Below are 23199 nucleotides of genomic sequence, written 5' to 3' on the forward strand. Positions count from 1 at the left end.
TAAAAAGTTTTGCGCCATCCAACCAATCAGCACGGAAAAATTATGTGACTGGATTCTTGCAGTACCAACAGTCCTGTCCCTCAATCCCTTCTGTTCCTTCCTCACTTTTCTCACGGAATCCTTTTGGTCTCGGGGACCTCCATAAAGAGAGCACTTACGCTAACGCTAATGAAATCGACTCATCATCAAAAAGTCATTCGGGAAGATCGGCCTCCGAGCGCTCCTTCTCGGCTGATTCCAAACGTCTGTCGCTCATCGGAACGGCGGGCAATGTATTCCATCCAGATATGAGTCGACCTATATTATTCGTTGTGCTAGGGGTGGGGGTGGGACTTCGGCCCCCCCTAAATGCTCACGGCCCTGGGACAATTGTGCCCTTTATCCACCCCAGGTGCACAGAAACGAAGCAGACTTCATCATTCCGACTTCTATTCTGCCTTTACAAAATTTGTATTGAGAGTGATGGCGAGGTTCCTGATCGCCGTTGTAGGAATGCAAAGTGATTTGGTTTCCTCCGGGTACTTGGCTGGAACGGATTTATGGCTTTTCTTCCATTTCAGAGGGGAAAGTTGATTTGAGATACACTTTTTAGGGGCGCTTGTCCGAGCTTATTGAACACCGGGAGAACAGTCGAACACAAAAGACTGCGATGACGTGGGAGCTGCTGTCGGCCACAGCTCACACTCACACACCACCCCACCAGGCCCCGCCTCTTAAAGCCACATATCCTAACACACGCGCTGTCATTTCTCAGGCGAATGGAAAATTATTTTGTACAACAGGCAAAGCAGTGAGATAGAAGAATAAATTGGACTAATCTTTCCTCAGGACCATTTTTTTAAATGGTGGGAGGTAACAAAGTAGAATTAATTTGTTACTGCACTTAAGTAGATTTTACAGGTCTCTGTACTTCCATCCATCCATCCATTTTCTGTAGCGCTTATCCTCACTAGGGTCTGACAACTTGGTTCTAATTGACAGTCAGAATTCATTTTTACTTTTGTACTTAAGTACATTTCAGTCTGTACTTTTTTTTTTTCTTCTAAACTCTGAAGAACACGAGTTAAATCAGTAGCCGACATGTACTAACAGGCAGAATTGAGTAGCCAAAAGTACAGACAGACTTTGGAGTCGCAACCAGCTGTTCCTGAGCGTTTAACAGCAGGGGGTCTCCGTCACATAGGCTGACACACACGCACAGGCACTCACACATACATGCTCATTTGCATAAACACACCCACACACGGACTAAATACTGCCTGTCAGCGAGTCAACGTAACCACACGCGGGGAACCAACACGCACGCACACGTGCACACACGCAGCGGAAATCATAATGATCAAAGCAGACACCCCGCTGAGTTTTTGCTAAAATGCGCAATCACCTCGTCCCTCCTCCGAAGGCCGCGAGCGCCGTAATGACATGTCGTCTCTGGTTGGCGTCGTGGGGGGGACGGGCGGTCGTTCGTGAAACAAATCCCTTAGGGTCACATTTGGAGGTGGAGGTGGAGGTGGGGGGGTTGGCGCAGTAAATAATGTATGTGGTCTGCGCACGGTCGGGTTCGCATGCGGCTGATGACAACACACACACACACACGCAAAACACGCGCGGGGTTTTGTTCAAAGAACAGGAGGAAGATGGAAATTATTCATGACTTAAGGAATTCATTATGAACTCAAAAGTAAACAAAGACGCTGACAGCAAGGCCTCAAATGAGCCGCCGAGTCGCTGCGTGCAGGAAAACAAGCGCTCTGCTCGATCAAGATAAAGAAACGCAGATTTGAGACAGGCTTTTTTTAACCAGCACTCAATTTCGCTCATCCGGTCGGTGCACCTTCAATCGCTTTATAGAAGCGACGCCAACAAAATAATCACGCGTGACAAAGACAGTCATGCGCGAGGTGCACGGCCACAAAGGACTCAACGCGCGGGCTAACCAGCGCCAACTCCACTCTCATTCGCTGACTCCCACTGCAAAAAACAGACGAGGCCCCTGCTTTTTCAAGCCACACACATTCAAAGTCAAAAAGCTTCTACAGTGCAGAACGTGAGGAAGGCGACCCCCGAGTGGACAATAATAATACTTGGACGATCGGTAGATTAATCAATGCTAAATATATATTTGATAGCCCCAGCCCTAATATGAAGTGTTTATTCGAAGGTGAGTGTGGGGAGGGTCATAAAGCTTTAAAATAAGATAGAAATAATCAAATATATATATATATATACATATGGTCGCTTCTTTGCAGAATTTTGTCGGTAAACAAGGGCCAACTGTATGTCCGACATGCGCCAAAAGTTCAAGTGAGTCCACAGACGGCAGATATATTGAGTGTGTCCATTCAACCCGCCTTTCTTTGTGTCGAAAATGAATTATTGAGGCTCATATTCAATTATTTGTCATCCGAGTGCTGAGGGGGCCAAAGTGGTTTCGCTTCAAGTTCACCTGCAGCCGGCGTCATCGCCACTCTCACTCCATTTCCCGTCGACACACGACCTCTCTCAAACAGCCGTGTTTGTCGCTCCTGAAAAATTGAACACAACACGACCGACGCTTGCCCTTAAAAGCAAGATGGAGGGGGGGGGGGGGGGGGGGGGCGGGTGGAAGTGGGGGACAACAACAAAACCAGTGGCACCCACTGAGTGTTTTTCTGAGCTGCACATGAACCAACAGCTTCAAATGGCACCCAAGAAACACATACATCCCCCCCAAACGTCACGTACGTCTATTGATGCATCGTGTGTCCCACGAGGCCACCTCTGACCTCGTTATCGTCATCATCATCACCTCGACCGGAGCGTCCCCCGGCCCAGAGGAGGCGAGAAGTTCTTCAGCGGCATGTCAATCGTCCCGCCGAGGACGAAAGCTGAAGGTCGAGCGTGCCACGCAACTTTTTGCTTTTCAATCAACTTCATTCGTTTCAGAATGCGATGGATGTTCTCCGCAGGCGGCCAATGGTGGGAAAGTACAAATACTTTGTTCCTGTGCTTGACTAGACTTATTGAGTATTTCTTTTCTGATACCTCGATAAATATTTAAAAAAAGCTTTCCCACCATGAATGTGACCTATAACCTTTACAATTCCAAAAGTGAAGTCAAAATAAGTGACTGAAATCAGTAGTGTGCATGGGGCCAAGTGCTTCAACAAAGAATAAACAGCAATGATGTGCGGGCATAATAAGGCAGCATTCCCAGATGGGGCGGGATACAGTTTTGTCTCCATGGCAACCCGCCAACCCTCCACGGACAATGAAACGCACACTGACTCTCGGAGGTAAACGATTGCATATTCATAAATGCAAAGCAAAGCCTCGTAACGACGCATTGTTTGCATGCGCCGTCGACAAGCGGCCGCAGAGTCAGACAATATTACGAGTTCCAACGCCGTGAAGCGAATTAAATGAACGCGGTGGCTGGGCGCAAATGATTTTTCAAACCCACGTCTGCAGTTGCGCGCGGCTGCGAACTGCTCATTATCTGGCTCGTCAGAGAGGAGGCCCAGCTGGTTTTTCTGCGAGGAGACTGTCTGAGGTGAGGACTTGGAAGGGTTTGAATCGCGCGAACAAAACATCATGGTGACATTTGGAGCTCTGCGTCCTACTCGAGACTTTTTCGACGAGGTTAGAAGGAGGTCATGTTTGTCCTTGCTCACGTTTCAAAAAATGCAGAATCCACCTGAATCATTCATGACGTGTCGCTTTTCTTCCAAACCAATTTCGCGAAAATCCCCAAAATATGATTCAATCCCAGTTGTTTCGAATGGTGGAAACTTCAAATCAGTGTTGTGTATCGTTGTAAAAACGTTTCTCCTTTGAATTGCAGCCGACTCAGTGAAAAGTGACACACAGCAAAATACAGATGAAGTACTTACTGTATGTGCTAATCATGCATGCAGATGGATATAAATGAATAATGTCGCGTGGGATCTTTTATTCAAGCCCGCAAGATGAGGAGCGGCAAAGGAGGGAGGGAGGAAACAAAAAAAAAAAGCCTTTCAGCCCTTATTTGTCTTGGCTTGGCAGTTGGTTTATTGGCCTCCCGAGCCATCCATCAAAGCATTCAAGTGTGCTGATTGGCCCAACAAGCCGCAAAAGAGTGCCAAAATCCTTCGGAGGCCAACTTGCATTTGCTTCGGATTTTTTAAATGTTTTTTTTTTTTTTTTTTTTTTTTTTTGCAAACGAAAAATCTCTCCTTTATTTTCTCCTGCAAGTTCGGTGAGCTGAAGTGTGCTGGGCGGCGGGATCGAGGAGGCACAGCGAGGCGAGGGAAGACAAACGATGCCTCCCTGCCGGCGAGCCTGAGGTTAAAGCGCCAATTAGCCGCCGTTAACGAAGCCTCGTTAGCCTCGGCAGAGTTTCTTCTCGCGGCCCTGACTCCTCCTTATTATCCCTCAACTCTGAGCGACCTCACAAAGCGCTCCACTAAAAATACATAAATAACTTCATTCAGCTGATAAGGATGTCTTCTTCTTGGGGAAAAATAATAAAATTAAACGCTCACCCGCAGCCCAGCGATTCAGGATTCTGCAACGCTAACGCCATCTGGGATGGCGGCCGAGGTGCCATTACATGCCGCGCCGTTGGCTTTGGCCACTTCAGCGCAGATAACAAAAAACAAAACCAAAAAAAAAAAAGGTGGTAATTAGGCGATGGGCAACAGGAGGGTGCCGTGTTGTCCGCAAAGGCTCAGCGAGCACAAAATGAGTCCTCCGCAAGCTATCAGCTTGTTTGTTATTGTTGTGGAAATGCTGATTGATTCAGTGGAGCTTGGGTGCGGGCCATTAGGAAGAAGTGACTGCTTGAATGCAAAAAGAGGCTTCCTTGAGATGTGACATGGTCGCTTTGTCCAAAGAAAGGCAATGGAAATGCGTGCACACCTTTGGCCACTGTTAATGAGCAGACGCACTCAAGTCACTTGTGGAAGTATTCGAATTCGACCAAATGTTGAGATTCGCTATTAAAAAGGTACAACTCAAAACGCTCGCATCTGAAGTCATCTTTCACATTGGAATGAATACGAATGCCTCCCTCCAAAATAATAATTTAAAAATAAATTGTATGTTTTTTTTTTTTAATCAGGAAAAATAACACTGCAATATTGTACTGTACTTATTTTATTTTTTTTAAATAGAATGTAAAGAATCAAATAGTAGGTGTGTCATGATTTAATGCTGCAATCCAATTCATTGTGCTGCTCCTTCTGGTGTGCCCGCCTTAGCCACCAGGAGGCAGTATAATACAGTGATAGACACCAACGAAGAAGCCTGTTGGCAATATATTAATACAATTTCAAGGAGAAAATATTCGAATTTACTGTAGGATGTAAACTTAGATCAGAACGGCCCACTACCGCCAATTTCCACAAATGCAACAATGGCTCCTTCAGCAGCGCATAAACACAAGTCGTCCCCATGTCCTCTTCTTCGTCTGTCTGCATCCTGGCCTCAGCCATCACAGCATCGTGTACTTCAAAAGGCCGACGATGACAAGACCGCTCGACGGGCGCGGCGCTGACACTCAGGCGTCAGGAGAGGAACGGCTCTGAGTGATGTCGGCGTGCCTGCGGCGTGTTTGTGTGCCGAGGTGGCCGAGTGGGAACGCGAACGAGGATGAGGGGGGCCGCGGGGATGAAGAGCTGGCCTCTACGGTCTCGAAGGGATCGGCATTGCAAAGACGCCAGTCCACCTTCAGCATCTGTGTCAAACTCAAGACCCGCGGGCTGAATCCATCCATCAGCGGGAGAACACATAATAATTCCCTTGTCTGCATCTTTCATTTCCTTAACTTAAAACATTTCCGCCTCAAAGCTTCACCAGGCCAGGCCCCGCCTTTTAAAGCCACATGCACACTCAAAGTCACCGATACCGCAATATAGAACGTGAAGAGGGCGACCCCAATTGGATATAAATAATACCGTAATCATGAATTCATGTAATCTCATACGTTCACCAATCAAGACACACAAAGGCTCGGACCATTTAGAGACCTCCAAAATGCTTTGAAACAATAGCGAAACCCAAGGACATTAGCATGGACGCAGCTTGGACCCTTCTGTTACCATGACAACCGCATCCTTCAATTCCAAGTGTGTGTGTGTGTGATGCAAGTCCAGAGGCCTATAATACCTCTGAAAGATGAAGGGGTGACGGCTTCTGACATCCCATTTAGAGGCAAACACACAGACACACGCACACATTTTCTAAATAGCTTATCATAAAAATATCCTTCACTTCAAAAGTGAACGTACTCTGCTTCATTTCCACTTGGAATCTCACAAGTTGTGCTTTAAGACCACCTCTAGGTTGGCCTGACGCTACCTCGTGCAGGGGCGACGGCAAATTCGATGTTTCTGGTGGCCTGTGATTGCACGACAGGCAAATTTATCCATTTATATGCACACGCGCACGCGCACACATGCGCGCACACACACACAAGAAGAAACCAGAAAAGAAAGATCCATTTTCCAGTTGTAGATTTTGCCTTTTTATCACTGGCTCTCTTCCCGTCACACTTGCACATGCTTTCTCGCCGCCGCATTGAGGGAAAACTGGAGCGATGGCGGAGGCTAGCTGTGAGTAGACATTCTGTTCATGTGGGATACTTTTTATCCTTAGTCACGCTGCAAAAACTGAAAAAAAAAAAAAAAAAAAAAACGGGGAAAAGTAATGAAACGAGGACTACATTACGAGATTTACGCAACATGGTCTGCCAGTAGAACAAGAGAATCAGATTTAAAACAAGTAAACATAGATACTGATGTCTTGAAACTAGTGTGTTTATACCACCCACACCTACTTTATAGAATTGTGGTATTTCTTATTTCAAGAAGTAGTTATAATACCTTATTAACATTGTGAAGGGGAAAAAAAGCCTGCAGCAAGTGAAATGTTCTGACAAAAATTGCCTGGTATGACAAAATATCTTGATAGCCAAAAGTAAATAAATATATAAATAAACAGGCATATTTGGCCTTGATTTGAGATATTCAATCTTGGTTTAGTTTTTGCAGTGCACACTTGCAGTCAAACAAACGTCTCCATAATCTAAATTCACCTGAGTGAGAGATTAAAATATTTATTTTGACTGCAAGCAACGCAGCAGCTGGAGTACCACAGGGATCAACTTGCAATCCATTGTTTTTTGTAATTCAAATGATTCCTTTAACGCTCAATGCACAATCTTACAGCACACACACTGCACTCAGGATCACAAATAAAGTTCGGAATGGTGTTAATTGTCCTGTGTAAACCCATTACAAAACATTACGTTACACTGATGGATTTATGCATACAGGACTGTATATGCAAATGAGCCGCACACCCAAATGGCTTTTAACTAGACCCTCACGCCTCCAGAGGAAATTATCAGTCGGTATTTCCTGCTTCTCGTCAATACAATTGTTCTTTTTGCGGGCACACACACATACACACGTGCTAATGGCTTGTGTTCATCAATCAATCTTCATCCCTCATTTGCATTCAGTGACGAAGGGCGAGAGGAATGCGTGTCTCTTCATTCAGTTCGACAGTCAGACTTGCTCACATATACTTCCTCCGCTCACGCTTGAGCATTGGGCTGCTTCTCAGCCTTGACAAATGCACTCGGCAGCGGCAAGATATTCATCACGTTGAGGCCCCTGGTGGATCTAAATATCTCAATAAGATAGCAGTCACTGTTCGTTTTATCGCCAACTGCTCGAGGAAGGAATCTGACACGTTGGTCAGGCACGCAGCTACCGTGAGGCCCCGTTTATATATGGACACGGTCCAGACCCACCCGGAATAGGTGAAAATCTGTGCTATAGGGAGAGCCCCCTCAGACAACACATGAACACACTTAAACTTCCTTAGCGCCTGTTCTCACGTGCTTGCTCACACACGTCTCAACAATGAACAGACTACTCCGGTCTCATAAATTATGTGGATTCATCCCGGTTTGACATCCATCAAGCATTCAACTCGACAGATTAACAAAGAGTTCTTCTCTTAGTCGAGGCATCGGACAGCAATTACACGTGAGTTTAAGTCTCCCCTGCAGGGTGAGCCATCGCAAGTTGTCTATTGATCCACATGATGGATGCGGGTCAACCAGATCTATTTATGCCCCAGTGGACCTCCTGCGTGTCACAGGAGGACAGCAATAATACAATTTAGGGATCAATGCTAGGTCAAAGATGATAATGTCGTAATCTGCACATTGAATTATCATCTCAGCATTGACCAATGGACGGATGGAGAGATAATGTCATAAGTCCACTGTAACATCGTTGTTAAAGAGAACATATTATGATGCGACGTGAGTCCTGTTGGTCGTCCTTGACTTTGCCCGTCTTCACCTCCGAACGCCAGCTTGTGTGATGCATACGTATGACAGCCTTTCATCGATTAGCCGTCAGCGCCATATTGCTGCTCGCGCCGCAGCCTCGGGCTTTATTTGCCCTCGGACAGAAAGTTTCATGTATTGGTCCAATTTTGTCACATCTGTTGCAGGCCGATCACAATCACGCGGTCTCTGCTTTGAATCCGCTTTTTATCGGAAACACATGGATGTGCTAATTCATTTAAGAGTCATCAAAATGTAATGACTTTGAGAAAGTAATTGAAATACTGAGAACCTGCGATTGTAACCAACAACAAACTCCCAAAAGTCACCTTCCCAACACTGATTAGAGTTTTGTTTCCTACCTTCTTCTTGTTGGTCGGGCAGATGTAGAAGCTGCTCACCACAATGGTGGTCCCCGGCATCAGGTTGAGTTTTGTGTAGGTGGTGCCGTAGTCGGTGGACCTGAAACGTGAGTAAACATCTGCTGTTACGAGGCGCAGGTGCAGGACATCAAATGATTGTCATTGTTCGAAACGATGACGCCAAAGCCGACAAGCCCTTTGTTCGTCGTATTACTCAAGCAGCTGACACAATCGTGCTGGCAGCCCAACGTTGGCGAGTGCCCCAATCTGCCAGCAACAAATGAGGATTACCATGGATTACTTTAAACTGAGGTATCAATAGGAAAATGCCAGTGTCGTTCTATTTTGCACGGCAATCCAAAGCCCGCAGGCCAGAGGATGCGGCGGAGTTAAATGGAGCCCGTGGGCTACATCCCGGAAGGAGAGGCCTTGAAGAAAACAAATGACGAGCTAGCACATCAGAGTCGTTAGGGAGGAGAAGATTTGACGAGACGTCCCCGACAACTCAATAAAATGCTTACGTACGCCACGTCGACATTCCCAAAGGAAGAGCTCTTTTCACCTCTTTTAGTCAATCGCCGGAAGGCCATTTTGGCCATTAGGAAGCCTGAACAAAGTCATTTCCGTCTATAAGACATCACAATCAAGGGAAATAAGGAGAGGAAAGATAAATAAAAGCTAAACTTGACGACGTGAGGGTTGCAAAGGAGGGTGGATTTAGTGGGTAATTGAAAAATTATTCGGCACTTCTAAGAAGAGTAATGAAGGGGCATCCAATGACAAAAAAAAAATAATGATGCTGTGCTGGTTATCTCCGCCTTGCTAGGGTTTCTTTTTAAGCAATGCCGCTGCATGGGCAACCGCAAAGAAAATACTGTTGGCGACTGAACCAGTCAGCCGCGCCCACCTCTGCCCAGTCAGTCACAGCCAAGTGTGTTGTAAAGCATGACGTGACCTGGCCCCAAATCAACTTCCCAATCTTCAAAAACTCTTTATCTGGACTTTGACGTTCACTACTCTGTCGCTGGATGTCGGAGTTAACTGCATGGCTGCTCACCCGTTTGTCGCTGGACTTGTCACAGTCGACGTTAAAAGTCCATTTAGTACATTTCCAATGATTCCCGTGGTTCGGTGTACTGCGCTTGAGTTCCATATACAGAATATATCCACGACATACGCATCAACATTTAACAGTCTTTCTTGATAGCGGCAACTGTAGTTTTTTGTTGTGAAAGATGATAACTTGGCCTAACGGCTGACTTCACTATTTCAATTCAGTGTGTCCTTTCAAATTGCTTGTCATGCAAAAAATAATGTGTGCTAGTGAGGTACAAATGCACCCACGCGATTGCCATTTCTCCACTGTTTTTTGTCACCGTTCCCGGTCGGGAATGTGTCTTCACGAGCGTTCAAACGACGAGAATCAAGCCCGAGGATACAACGAGCGAGCAGCTGAAAGCAAAACTGCATGAAAAACAAAGAAAAAAAAGCTGTTGCACGCTGGTGCGTGTGCAGGCGCGAGTTCGCGAGACGCCGTGGGCCAAAGCGCCTTTTTTTTTTCTCCTCGTCTTATCTCCGACTCGGGAAATGGCGAGAAATAGGAATGCGCTTTGGGCAGGACGACTGGCGGCGATTCCGAGTGTAATGTCCTCGTACGGAACGTCAATGTCGCCCGCGCGAGAGCGAACAGACGGCGGCCCCCCCAAAAAAAAAACACAAGTGGCGTCCTGTCAGTAGGAATCACGCGTCAAGTTTGATGAACTTGTACTCCCGTACCTCCACTTTCCAGATTAACTTGTTCCGTGACCAAGCTCGGAACTCTATTTCCTCGCGTAACATCAATTTTGAAATGAAATTGTGGCTCTTCCCAAATGATTGTTCACTCAGCGTACTGGCGGGATTCCCAAAAGCATTTGTGCCAGCTAGCATTAGTCCAGTTTACACGAAAACGCTGCTCACATTTCTCATTGAGCGAGTGACGAAGTAGCAGCTCAGGAGGGCTTATGACCCACTGCACCAGAAGTGATTGCTCAGGCTAAAATAAAATAAAATGAAACATCAAAAACTGTATGCCGAGGCAGGGGTCCTCCATTCGAGTTCAAGTGATGGATTGGCCTCGCGACAACTCTTTGCACTTGAAGAAATACGCTCACAGGCGCCGCGCCACGCCACAGTCAATCTGTCCTCGCCGCAGACATGAATGAAGCGAGCGACGAAACGGCGCACGTTCATCTTTCGCTCCACGAGTTCGCGCCAAACATTTGCCGCGTTTGTGTCCGCTTTGGAGGTGCGAATCTGGACTCGGCGTTGGCGTGCGCGAAGTCGCCCACGGCGAGACAAAAAAAAAAAAAAAAGGAGCAACCGAACTTGGCCGTCAGTTTCCCCGAGCGAGCAGATGACGTCGCGGTTGGGGGTTGTTTCGCGGTGACGTAGAAGCACCACCACCGGCACGGACGCATGAAGAACAGCTCAGAAAATTGCACATGCTAAACGCTAGTCACATAACTCGACTTGAGTCAAGTTATGCTTGAGACGATGAAGGAACCTTGCTTCCGATGACATGATTGAGAAGCTGCCTTTAAAATACCCCCCCCCCCCCCCCCCCCAAAAACGATCATTTATGTTGGGCGTGGCTACAATAGAACCTCCATTGTTGTTTACGCAGTGTCTCTAGCCATTTTTGCAATTGGGCTCAAGCAAATTTAATATGCACGTGCCGATCCATCACAGCAATTTGACCCGTGCGCCGCAAAAAGCGATGTCTGTCAGCTACCTCGTACGCCCGCATGCGCCCGTGGGTCAAAGGTGAGCCCTCACTGGAACGCATCGGCAGGGATTCTCGCACCGCAAAGCAATTTGAAGACTCATCAGGAAACACTGGCTGCTGCTTGTCTGACTGAGACAACGGTTTAGTACAATCAAATTGCTTCATCCTTTACATTCTGTCTCATCACGTTATTATTACATGGTTTTATAAAGTACAATATTATATTTTCCTTATTTTTTTTGGGGGGGGGGGGGGAGGTGGGGGTGAGGCCGCAACAGATGAATGGCATTTCCATTTATTTTAAATTGGGAAAGATGATTTGAGATCTTGTGGCATCATTGTGCTGGTGAACTGCTGTATGTTGAAGTGAGCTGAGGAGCTTCATGAAGTGCTTTGGCTTGGTCAACTTATGCTCAGAAGAGGTTTGTTGGGCGGGGGGCGAAATGCTTGTAATTTGACACCTTAGGCAAAGTCAGTATAGGTCTAGTACAGGAGTGCACTTGCAAATGGAAATTCAAATTAGGCCCGACGGGGTGACTGATCTTGTTCAACCATTCCCATCAATAAGCCCGTAAACTAATTAGCTTCGCAGCTTTATTTAGGCCAAGTGGGCCGCGTGTGTGCGTGTGTGTGTCCTCCGTCAGGGGGAAAAAAAACAACAACACACATTTATTCTATCTGCGTGGTTATCATTCACTCATTGTAATGGGGAAATCAAGGCAAATACGGCTCTGCGTATTTGGACAAATATATTGGGCTTTAATTTGCCGCTGCACGTGTGAAATGATCCCGACTGAATCTGCACGGAAACCGATGACACGACGACGTGAACGCGACATCCTCCACCGCGGCCCGACACGCCAACTCGATTTGCGAAACGACCTCTCGTCCGACCGTGTGGCCGACACGTTCGTGCCGTCATTAACCCGCCTCCCGGCCCGGTCGGCTGGATGCAAATGAGCCAATTAACCGCTGTTGTCGCGGAAACGGACAGCCAGTGTCCCACCTGCGTCGAGGAAGACGTGCACGTGGAACAGCAACAAACACACTTGCCGGAAATTCTAATGGCCGGTTATACTGTCCCAAAACTCAAACCCAACCAAGATTAAATATCGAGAATCAAGGCAAAATAGATGACAAATTGGTGGGAAAAAGTCAGGAATGAGCAAGTAATGAGACGGAGCTCGCAATTGAATCAAGGGTTTGAGCCTTTTTTTTTTTTTTTTGGAATCCTTCATATTCCATCTTTGAAGATACTTGGAACAATTCTCGATTATGGCCGACGCAAAAAGCCAGTTTGGCTTTGCGCAGTCGGGGCGTCGAGCTTCTGTCCGAAAGCATCAGGCAAAGAGGATTACGCAAATCCTCGCTGAAATCCTAAAGACGACGCAAATTGGACCCAAGTGTCCCAAAAGGGTCGTGTTCGTATAATGCAACCGGGTCGTCGTTGTCGTGTAAAAAAAAAAAAAAGCTTCCTGTCGCTGCGGTGAAAAATGATTAAGGGCTTGCATTAAGCTTGATGTTTGGACCACTGGTGGAAAAGCAAAAGCAAATGCCGATCGGTCAAATTGACGAGGATATACTACGTGCAACGTGTCATTTCTAAAGAGTCATCCTTTATGTCAGTTTAGTCAAGGGGGAGGCGTGGGGGGGGGGGGGGGGGGGGGGGGCTGTGTGTTGCCAGGAAATGAGACAAGAGTGATGCAGCAGCCACAAGCAGATGAAGTGGCGAGTTAACAAGAAAAGGTTGAGTGCCGTCATGGAATTGTAGTAACCGGATGAATTATGATAATACCTCCCGTATAAAACATTCTTTGATATTGACTGCAGCATTGAAGCTGGGCGACTGTCGCACATCATTTTGGCCTTTATTACCCTGCCAACGACAAACATGACGACGCTAACAAAGTTTCTTTTCCGTTAGAATGGGGGAGAAAAAAAAAAAAAAAAAAAAAAACCAGTACAGAGTTATCTTTAATAATCTGAGGTGGGGCAAATGTGTGTGTTCTCGACAAACACTCGAGTGCATTGACGTGACAGACAAGTGGTGACTTACAACCGCTGAATGCTGAGTTGCATTTTTAATCGTTTGTTTTTATTTGTTTTCGATGCCCGCGCGCTATTTTAAAATTCACGTGAAAAAATGCCCGTGGTGCAAAAAAAAGTTTAGGGATCGCGGTACTGCGCTGACAAAAATATCAATGACGCCATCAATTCATCGACTTTGAGCCGACTTTCATCCTAGTAGCGTCAACGATAAAAAAAATACAAAATAAATAAAGCTCGCCTTGTTCACCCATGTTTACCAGACTGAATGTAAAAATGGGACATTTGGCCTTCACGTTAAAATATCCTTATGTTTTTTTGGTTTTTTTTTGGGGGGGGGGGGGCAGCATCTGGTAGTCTTGGTGACGTCAACAGCAAAGCATTTACTCAAAGAAGAGCGCAGAAGAAGACGGGTGTGGAGGAAGCCGAGGCAGCCAGGCTCTGTGGGATATGCATTCCGTGCATGCGTGTGTGTGTGTGTGTGTGTGTGTGTGTTGCCGTGGCGTCCGCGAGGACATTTTGATTAGCGGCCAGGCACAGTGTGTACGTTCCATGACGACTGAGCTCCGAGTTGCCTTTCAACCTTCAGCCTCGGGCGACAACGAAATCGCACAACTGTAGCCAGTGTGTGTGCGAGTGCACACGTGTGTGTGTGTGAGACATATGTACCCCGGGAGGGGTCACCCGCCAGAAAAAGAGCGACACTTTCTCTTGATTTACCCCCCCCTCCTGCTCTTACTTTCCATTTCTTTCTGCCAAGCTGAGGATTTTGAGCTTTCTAACATCATTTAGAATCACATCCATCCTTCCTCCTCTTCTTCCTCCCCTAAAATCTTTTCACAGTGCATAAATGGGACAACTGCAAGGGGGGGGAAATGTACTGTAAAGGCTTCTTTGATTGAAAGCATCAGTCACTTCACGTTGTGGCTGCAGCCTTTCAGTCAAATGCGTCATCCTCAGCAGAGATGCTGATTCTGAAATGCATTTATGAGTGAACTTGGCCGGAACAAGTTTTTTTTTCTCTGACCGACCAATCAGAGGTGGGGGGGGGGGGGGAAACTGACCGACCAATCAGAGGTGGGGGGGGGTAAACGACGGTTTTATGTCGGATTTAAAATGTGATTGGATGTAGTTGGTTTCGTAAGACCTTGGGCAGATTAGATTACCGTGACGACACAAAAAAAAAAAAAGGGTGAAATCTGAGACACGCAATGAAATGAAGGGATTTATTTTAGATTTTGAATTCAAATAGGCGGCACGGTGGCCGACTGGTTAGAGCGTCAGCCTCACAGTTCTGAGGTGCGGGGTTCAATCCCCGTCCCCGCCTGTGTGGAGTTTGCATGTTCTCCCCGTGCCTGCGTGGGTTTTCTCCGGGCACTCCGGTTTCCTCCCACATCCCAAAAACATGCATTAATTGGAGACTCTAAATTGCCCGTAGGCATGACTGTGAGTGCGAATGGTTGTTTGTTTGTATGTGCCCTGCGATTGGCTGGCAACCAGTTCAGTGTGTACCCCGCCTCCTGCCCGATGACAGCTGGGATAGGCTCCAGCACGCCCGCGACCCTAGTGAGGAGAAGCGGCTCAGAAAATGGATGGATGGATGAATTCAAATATTTGATGGTTGTCTTTTCTTCACCAATCAACCATTTGCTTATTATGATTATTTTTATTTATTTTTTTTCTGTCCAGTGGTGAGTCTGCGGAGGACTCTAACAATTAAAGCATCAATAGCAAAGGAAGAACATATCATCGTAATTCACGCATGACTTCCAGGGAGAATTGCGTTTGCAGCTAATGGGAGGCTGAAGCTTTGAAGCTCTCCAAAAAAAAAGGGGGCGGGGGGGGGGGGGGGGGGGGCACAAACTAAGTAGCATCATCAGATGCATTTGCTCTCTGGGCAAAAAAAAAAAAAGAAAAAAAAAAGCACATTTTAGCCAGTGTCAGTCATGAACCCTGTCTGCTCTGTTTTTTTAATTAAAGTCTCCTCTATTGTACCTACAAAGTCAGGCTCCGCATCGGAGCATCTGCGAGGGATTAGACGGAAGGGAGAATTAATATTCCATGAGAACGTACGCACAAGATTCTCACTGTGAAGTGCTGCTGCGGGGATGTTTTGCTTTTTTTTTTTTTTTGGAGTCACTCAAAGGCGCGAAAAGTGGTTTTGGCAGCCCGACTCGACCCCCTTTCCACGCTGCTATGTTATCGGCCCGAACAGATGCCATCGCTGGCCGCCCGGGGCTCCGTCTCGCCACCGTGCGAGACGCATCGGGATGTTTTGTTTTTTTTTCTGCTCAAAAGGGTTTTTACGACACCTGAGCTGACCTCAGAAAGATCTACAGCCGCCAGACATAACACGAGGTCACCCCACAACAGATGGGATGGCGGTAAATGTTTTGGCCTACCTCCACAGAGAGCTCTCCAGCACCTTGGTGGAGTCGGCGTGGTAGTACTTGGTCAGAATGAGAATGACCTGCAAGAGGAGAGGGAACACAGCACTTTAGTTGGCGAGCATTTGCATTTCAAAGCTCTCTCGAAATCTGCTTTTCTCCTTCCGTGTGGGCTCGGCCATCAGTTCAACATGCCCCCTTTTTTTTTTTTTTTTTTTCATATGAAATCTTGGTTCCACGCACACTCCGTGAAGAAATAAGTTGCCCGATTACTCCATTAATCGATGGGATAATCGGTAAAACGATAGATGCTACCTGCAGCCCTGATATATTTTAAGATAGGGAGTTACTTTGAATCATCTTTGTATTTATTTATTTTATGACCAAGACACGCCAGTCCACGGCACGAGGCGACCCTCGTGCAAGTTGACCCGGTCAGACTGCTCCTTCCGAGTGCTCCCGTTTGTGACAGCGATGGGATTTGCACTGTCATGTTGTCGAGAGTGGCAGCTAGCACATCGCGCCAAGAGGTTTGACGGGATGTGTTGATGCAGTGGCACAAGGGCGGGGTGGGGTTGGGGCGCTTTCTACTGCTAACACAGGCTCAATATGTCCCATGACTTCTCATGATGTGTACCGTATGTCCTGCCTTTTCTTGTTTATTCCACTGTGTTGGCTACAATGTCAAACGCAGCACGTGCAGCCCGGTCACGCTCCAAAAGAGAAAAGCACGTCCTTTTCTTTCGTCGCTTCACTGAAGACGACCTCCTGTCGTGTTTCCAACGACATTTTATTCCACAGTTCGGGTCGGATGAAAGCCGGTGGACCGAGAGAATGAGCGCTGATCCGTTTCCACGACCCAAACTAGCATCAAAGTCCGTCCCGAGTCAGAATGTCTTCACACTTGAAGACTGCAGGATTCCACAAACAGCAACCTGGCTGCTAAAGATCATTGAAGTCAAGCGCACGTGCTGCTAGCTTCTTTTTTTTGGGTTTTTTTGTACCACATCTCAAGAACCTTCTTTGCTAAGTTGAATTGGACGGACTACAGTCTACGTTCCAGGTGCATTTATTGCTTCCTGCATTCATTCTCAACTTTTTTTGTTTGTTATTTTCTTAGGATTGGGCACAATTGAATTCACTTTTGTGAAACTTTGTCCAGGAAGGACAAAAGGAAAAGTAATGGAGTTCTGCTCAATTGTAACAGCGTGACCGCAACATCCTCCGCTGCGGCTTTTTTGTTGGTACGCCACTAAAGAGAATGAGTCCAGTGACTTTTACTAGGGGGGAAGTCAACAGGACGGTCAAGACCTCTGAGTGACTCCTTGCGGGACGCACAAGACAGTCCATTGAGAGTCAAGATCACGGCCGGGCGATGACAATATGCCGGCTGTCCCGGGGGACATTGCCGTCGCTTGTGTGCGATTGTGCATTGACGAGAACACAGAGGGGAGCAAACCAATGAAAGGATGGAAGCTGCTGGTGCCGGGCTCCCGGACGAAGAATGCGGTCATTCATTTAAGGAGGAGAAAAAGAAAAAAGAAGAAAAAAAAAAAAAAAAGACCACACAAACACTTAATCACGGTCTGGAAGCAAAGAGGTCAAGACATTTCTGGAAATGAAGAAATTGTGCACAATAACATTTCAGGCCATTCTTCGTCTTCATTTATTTCTACTCTCACTTGAAGTCAAAATTAAACAAAAGAGAATTATACTGAGTCTATTTAAACAAACCCCATAGCTTAATGCTAACAAATGATGCTGTAGACAGGCAAATAAATAGCACTGGTATCGCTGTGTTATAACCCTTTAAGCAATAGATTTTGAACACAAATGGCGAAGCAACGTATGTAGATACACAATACAACAATACTCACAAGCATTTACTGTATTTGTTATCCTCTGTGAAGAATGACTGATATTACTGCGGCTTACTGGGATCAGTTGCGAGCGTCTCCATGTACTGTATATACATATGTCCGTACTATCGTATGTATTATATTGCCCTCAGGTGGCCAAGGCGCGCACATTAGAAGGAGCAGCACAAACTCCATTGAAGTGAAGCAAAAAAAAACATGGTTTCATCGTGTCAACGCTATGTTTTTATTAGGTACAATCTCACAGAGTGCTATTGAAGTTTTGACGCGCGGTGCAGCAACGTATTCACGGCATTTGCATCCATTTCCATGGGGGGGAAGATGATTTGCGATATGAGCGTGGTTGCGGACTAAATTCAACAAATAAAGAAAGAAAATGGGTGGATTGATTGCCCGGGTGAGCGTGGCTCTTTTCCTGATGCTCCAGCTAACGATTCCCAGCGTTCGCACACACAAACAAAAGCACCATCTCGCCAAAAATAAATGGCTCCACTGGTGCAAATATTGCCAATTACCTCCATTCAGTGGCTCGGGCGGCATAGTGTCAATGCGGCGCACGCTCTTTATTTCAGGGCGGCCGCTGACCCGCACGCTCGTTACCGTTTGAACGGCGCTGTGAGATCGCCGCCATTCATTAAAGGGTTCATCAGGCAGAGAGGCTGCTCGGGTAATTACACGCACCTGTGCTTCTGCTGGCCTCCACAAACCTCCGGTGGCGGCACAGCGGCCGGACAGCAGAGCGGCACCGCTGTACGCTCGCTTGTTCTCTTTTGCAACAGTGCCTTTGTTTTGTTCTCCTTCGGCCACGCAGCATCGGATGACGACGTCATCGTCTGCGATCGCTACTGCTTGCAGTGTTTGCCAAGATTTATTGACTCGACTGACCAATTTATTGACTACAAGTTGCAGTCTCCTGTTAAACATAAAACAAAGAGACATCTTGCGCACTTAAAAAAAAAAACTTTCCCTTAAGAATGCCCCAGCGAGCTTAATGCTAGCATATAATGCGAAACACTGTTGATGGGCTAGAGATTAGCATCGCTCATCGCTAGTCGCTGTGTTATAACGCTTAAAATATAGATATTTGAATACAAATGGTGGAGCAAAACATGTAGACAAACAATATCACGATGCTCGCAGGCATATATTCTTTATCCTCTGCGAAAAATTATTTATATTATCGTAGCTTATTGAGTCACTGAGACTAGCGGTGACTCTTCTTTGTCTGTATCATACTGCCCCCTGGTGGCCAAGGCTGGCACACCAGAAGGAGTTAGGAGCCTTTTCCGATACATAACACAAACATTATTGATGTTTGTTGGGAGGCTGGAGCGGACTAATGGCCTTTTCATTCATTTCAACGGGGAAAGATGATTTGAGATGCGAGTGTTTTGAATTATGAATGCGGTCACGGAACCAATTAAACTCGTATTTCAAGGAAGTACTGTTTAGGAGTATGTCAAGAAAAAAAAAACAGTATTATAAAGTGTAAATATTGTAGGTAATGGAGTATTGGTGTGTTGGAAGTGTGCCATTAAGGGGTGTGGTCTAATGAGTGACATCAGGGGTTGGAGTGACTCCTTGAGAGTGTTCTCATTTTGCATTTGTTCAATAAACAGTTGATAGCGCATCGGCGACTGTGGCTCTCCTTGCCCACATGCCAGGGCATCACATGACATTCATTGTAAATCAAAGTAACGCTGCAGTTTAATATTTGTTCTTCTCCACCAATCTAGCATCCAACGACACAAGATAGCGGTCTCACATCAGAACTAGCTCCGGATACTAGTGCGCATGCATCCTGCACTTATTCCGCATAATTGCAGGGTGCATCCACATCAGGCTATCTTTAGACGGCCCAAAAGCGTATCATCAACGCTCGGAAAAAGTGCAGTCTCAAAGACGTGGGGGGGGGGGGGGGGACAAAAAAAAAAAAAAAAAACACTTCTGCATGCAAATACTTGTATCTTTGTGCGGAGGGCCGCAAGGATCCCGTGGAGACAGACGCATCTGCTCTCCAACAACTAATTGCGCTGACAAGTTCTGAGCCAACCGAGCTGCTTCGATGTGCACTAATCTACCGGCGCCAGTCGGAGGCCTTCGGGGGACCTGGCGGAGATATGGCAGGAGATAAAGACGGCGACGGTGTGAGAGTTGCGGAACAAAAAGACAAAGGAAGAGCTGGAGGCGCCAACCCGAGCTGGGACCGAGCAAGAACCAGTGACGGAGGATGGAGGTGCGAAGGCGTTAATGGGGTGGGCGATCGATGGCGCGCAGGGGCTGGGCCTTCTGCCACTCCCGATTGGTTTATTGATCCCCGCGGCTTACGGAGGACAAGACTTCCAGCGGGCTTCCAACACAACTTCATCCAGCGCCAAGTCCTCCGTCTTGCTTTTCAAGGGAAAGACGTCACCATTGAGCGCTCAGGCAGCCGAACGTGGCTCAGATCGGACCATCAGGTCTGTACAAAGATTACAATGTGGCATCCATACAGGACTGTCATTGGATTTTGCACCCAAAAACATCGGATCTGCTAGAAAATGGAGTATTCTTTTGGGCTAAAACCATTAATCGAATAACTTGAATAATGCGATGACAAAAAGGTTGACGGAAAATCTCGAAACTTCGCAGGGATCAGTTCTTCCACACAGACTAACGTGGCATCCCTCTGTGAAAAAAAAAGCACCAAAACAATTTTTGTCCTGTGAAAGGTTAGTCCCAGTTCCCTTGTTGTAATTGTCCAGCGGTGTACGCAACCGTATGCATAACGTCCGTGTGCTGGCAACCTTGTTATTGTGGTTTTCTTGTCGTCCACACACACGGAATGCACTAACGTCTTTGCCCCTACTAGCTTAGCGTCACTGTCGCCACGCTGCTCAAAAGGGGCGTGTCCTATCTTCCTATGGTCGTATCTATGGTCAAAACGTATCGTAATGCCCCCGCAAGCACTTTACTAGACCAAAGAAACACTTAATAAGCACGTTCATACACTCGCTTCCATGTCACACAAGTGATGGCCAGTCGCTCACCAAGCAGACCGGCTAACGGTTAGCCAGTTAACAGACCGCCACTAACTTGAGCCAACAAGAGCTAACTTTGCACTCTCATTCGCTGAGTCCCACCTCACTCAATTACACAACTACTCAATTTATCAATGGGATCATTGGTTGAATCCTCGGTTCAAAAATATTTGAGAATTGCAAAGTAATCGTGTTGTATGAAGCGGTACCATCCAAAATCTTACTGTATGTTATTTTGTTCAGTTTATTGGACAATTCCTTCATAGACAAAGAATTCCGTCCTTGCTCAGGCTCCATTCCAATTTCCCACAGTGGACACAGCTGGTGGACAGAGCCGAACAGCTGTTGCCACGGCATTATCATAATCCCCATCCTCTGCATTCCGTCTATGCTCCCACATTTTCCCATCATCGCCCCTGGGCATTATTTTTTTTTTTTGCTGTCGTCGTCGCTGGCTCATAAATAACCAGCTGGTAAATTTCGCGATTCCTATATCGCGCTGCAACATTGACGATAAAAACAAACTGTTTTTTTTTTTTGTTTTTTTGTTTTTCCTGCGACAATTGTGTCAGCAGGAGTTGAAGATGACTTGGCTAAGCGGCGCGGCGAGTATTAAGTGTTGAATTAAAGCACGGTGGGAATACTCTCGGGCTATAATTTTGGCAAATGCATTCGAGGAGCTGTTCTAATTACCCAAACGTAGATACATTATTTAGCCGCGTTCCTTACACATAGAAGCCATTCCCGCCCTCAACCACTTGGGTTCAAAGTCAGTTCATCCTCTATCTGTTTGGGTTTGTTCGAGCCAAGATCACCCTAATCGTTTTCTGTGGACTAACAATTATTGAAATAATCGATTCATCTGTCCATTATTATTATTATTATTTTAGATTAATCAATGAATAGGATTTTTTAAACACTTCCATCGCTTTATTCAAAAACAGTACATTATTTCAAATTGACAGTTCAAAAATCACAAACATAAATCGATTATGATTCAGTTCCTGGTTTGGGCCAAAACATCTGTCAGAAAATGTTGATGAAAAATGTTTTCCAAAGTAAAAGATGTTTGCAAATGTCTTATTTTCCAAATCAGATTGCAGATAATCAGTCAGCTTTATTTTCATAATACATATAATGATTAACATTTACTGCTGTATTATCATAATAAATATAATTTTTTATATTTACTTTTGAGAGGCTAAAATTCTGAGGGTTTGGACAATTTTAAGTTAAACAAGGTCTCTTAACTGATTATCAAAAATTAATCCTCGCACCTCTTGTGTGGATGCAGGATTTGAAAAATTTATGATTGTGAACACTTTATTTGTGCACTACCACCCCCCCACAGGACTGGAGTAGAATAGCACACATACGATACTGCACCGCCGCAGTATATATATATATATATAAACACGCTTACGCACAGATACTCAGGGGCGAGGGGCAAGTTCACAACAACACAAGACATGCAGTATTTTTCTATACATTTCATGCTTGGATTTTAATAAACGTTTACGATGAATTTAAAAAAAAAAAAAAAACTTTATTGATGGCAAAGCCGTGAGAGCAAGCTGCTTGTTATTGGCACCCTTGCAGAGACGTGTTCGTGTCCAGCGAAATGGAACGGCGCCATTAGCTCGCCAATGCATAGTGCGCAGTGCCGAGAAATGTAGGCGTGTAAATACATGAGGCCAAAGCAAATGGAGCATCAACGTGCCTCATTTACTTTTTGGCTGTGATGCTTCATTACATCAAGCGAAAATGCTGTCTCTTAACAGGGAAGATTGCCAAAAACTAGAAGGTCAATATTTCTACTGGCTCGAAAGTCTGAGGAAACTCAGACTTTTATATCTTGAAGTTAAAAAACACTAACTTCATCTATGATCTGTCTGTTTTAAAAATCAAATGTGGGCCTTGAGCGCGGACGTTCGGCCACCCGGAACTTCGGCACGCTTCCCCATAAGCGCGCACATCTCCATTTACCCCACGGAGAAGACCGTCACACTTCCTTTGGCCCGCCCAGCAACGTCGGGCGATGTGGTCTGCGTGCAACACACCTGCCGTCACACGCCTGCAAATTCATCCCTGGTATTTTACGGTTGCTTTCGCTGCCTGTTTGGATCACGCCGTCGGGGACGAGGCCACCCAAGCTATAGAATGAGGTCGGAACAAAGTTGGGCCAAACAAGCCTCTGAAATACCCAGGATCCTTTGAGCCACAGAGGGATGCAAATGTGCTCTGACACATGGCCAAGCAGGGCTGTCCATCAAGCCCGCGGGGAAAATAAAGAGCACCTCCTCACCGCTGACTGAATGGGCTTCCAGACCTTGCACCCTTTGTTCGAGGGCCTCGTCTGCGGACTAAATAAGGTGCCGCATCGTTAAGCAAACCATATGGAGGGTCCTTTAAACATA

General features: G+C 46.2%; 1 protein-coding gene across 8 annotated transcripts in view; it reads right to left on the reverse strand.

The window, feature by feature from the left end:
* sorcs2 (sortilin-related VPS10 domain containing receptor 2) overlaps positions 1-23199 on the reverse strand; it is a 64450-nt gene that overhangs the window by 15725 nt on the left and 25526 nt on the right. For 7 of the 8 annotated variants that reach the window (XM_061763876.1, XM_061763879.1, XM_061763877.1 and 4 more), the window contains 2 exons: positions 15901-15968; positions 8686-8785 (listed from right to left, as the gene is read on the reverse strand). In XM_061763876.1, the coding sequence (XP_061619860.1) occupies positions 8686-8785; positions 15901-15968 (168 nt within the window). The remainder of the gene's footprint in view (positions 1-8685; positions 8786-15900; positions 15969-23199) is intronic. The other variant, XM_061763881.1, reaches the window with a different exon arrangement.

The sequence above is a fragment of the Phyllopteryx taeniolatus genome, chromosome 23 (genome assembly GCF_024500385.1).
Source record: "Phyllopteryx taeniolatus isolate TA_2022b chromosome 23, UOR_Ptae_1.2, whole genome shotgun sequence".
Taxonomy (NCBI): Eukaryota; Metazoa; Chordata; class Actinopteri; order Syngnathiformes; family Syngnathidae; genus Phyllopteryx; species Phyllopteryx taeniolatus.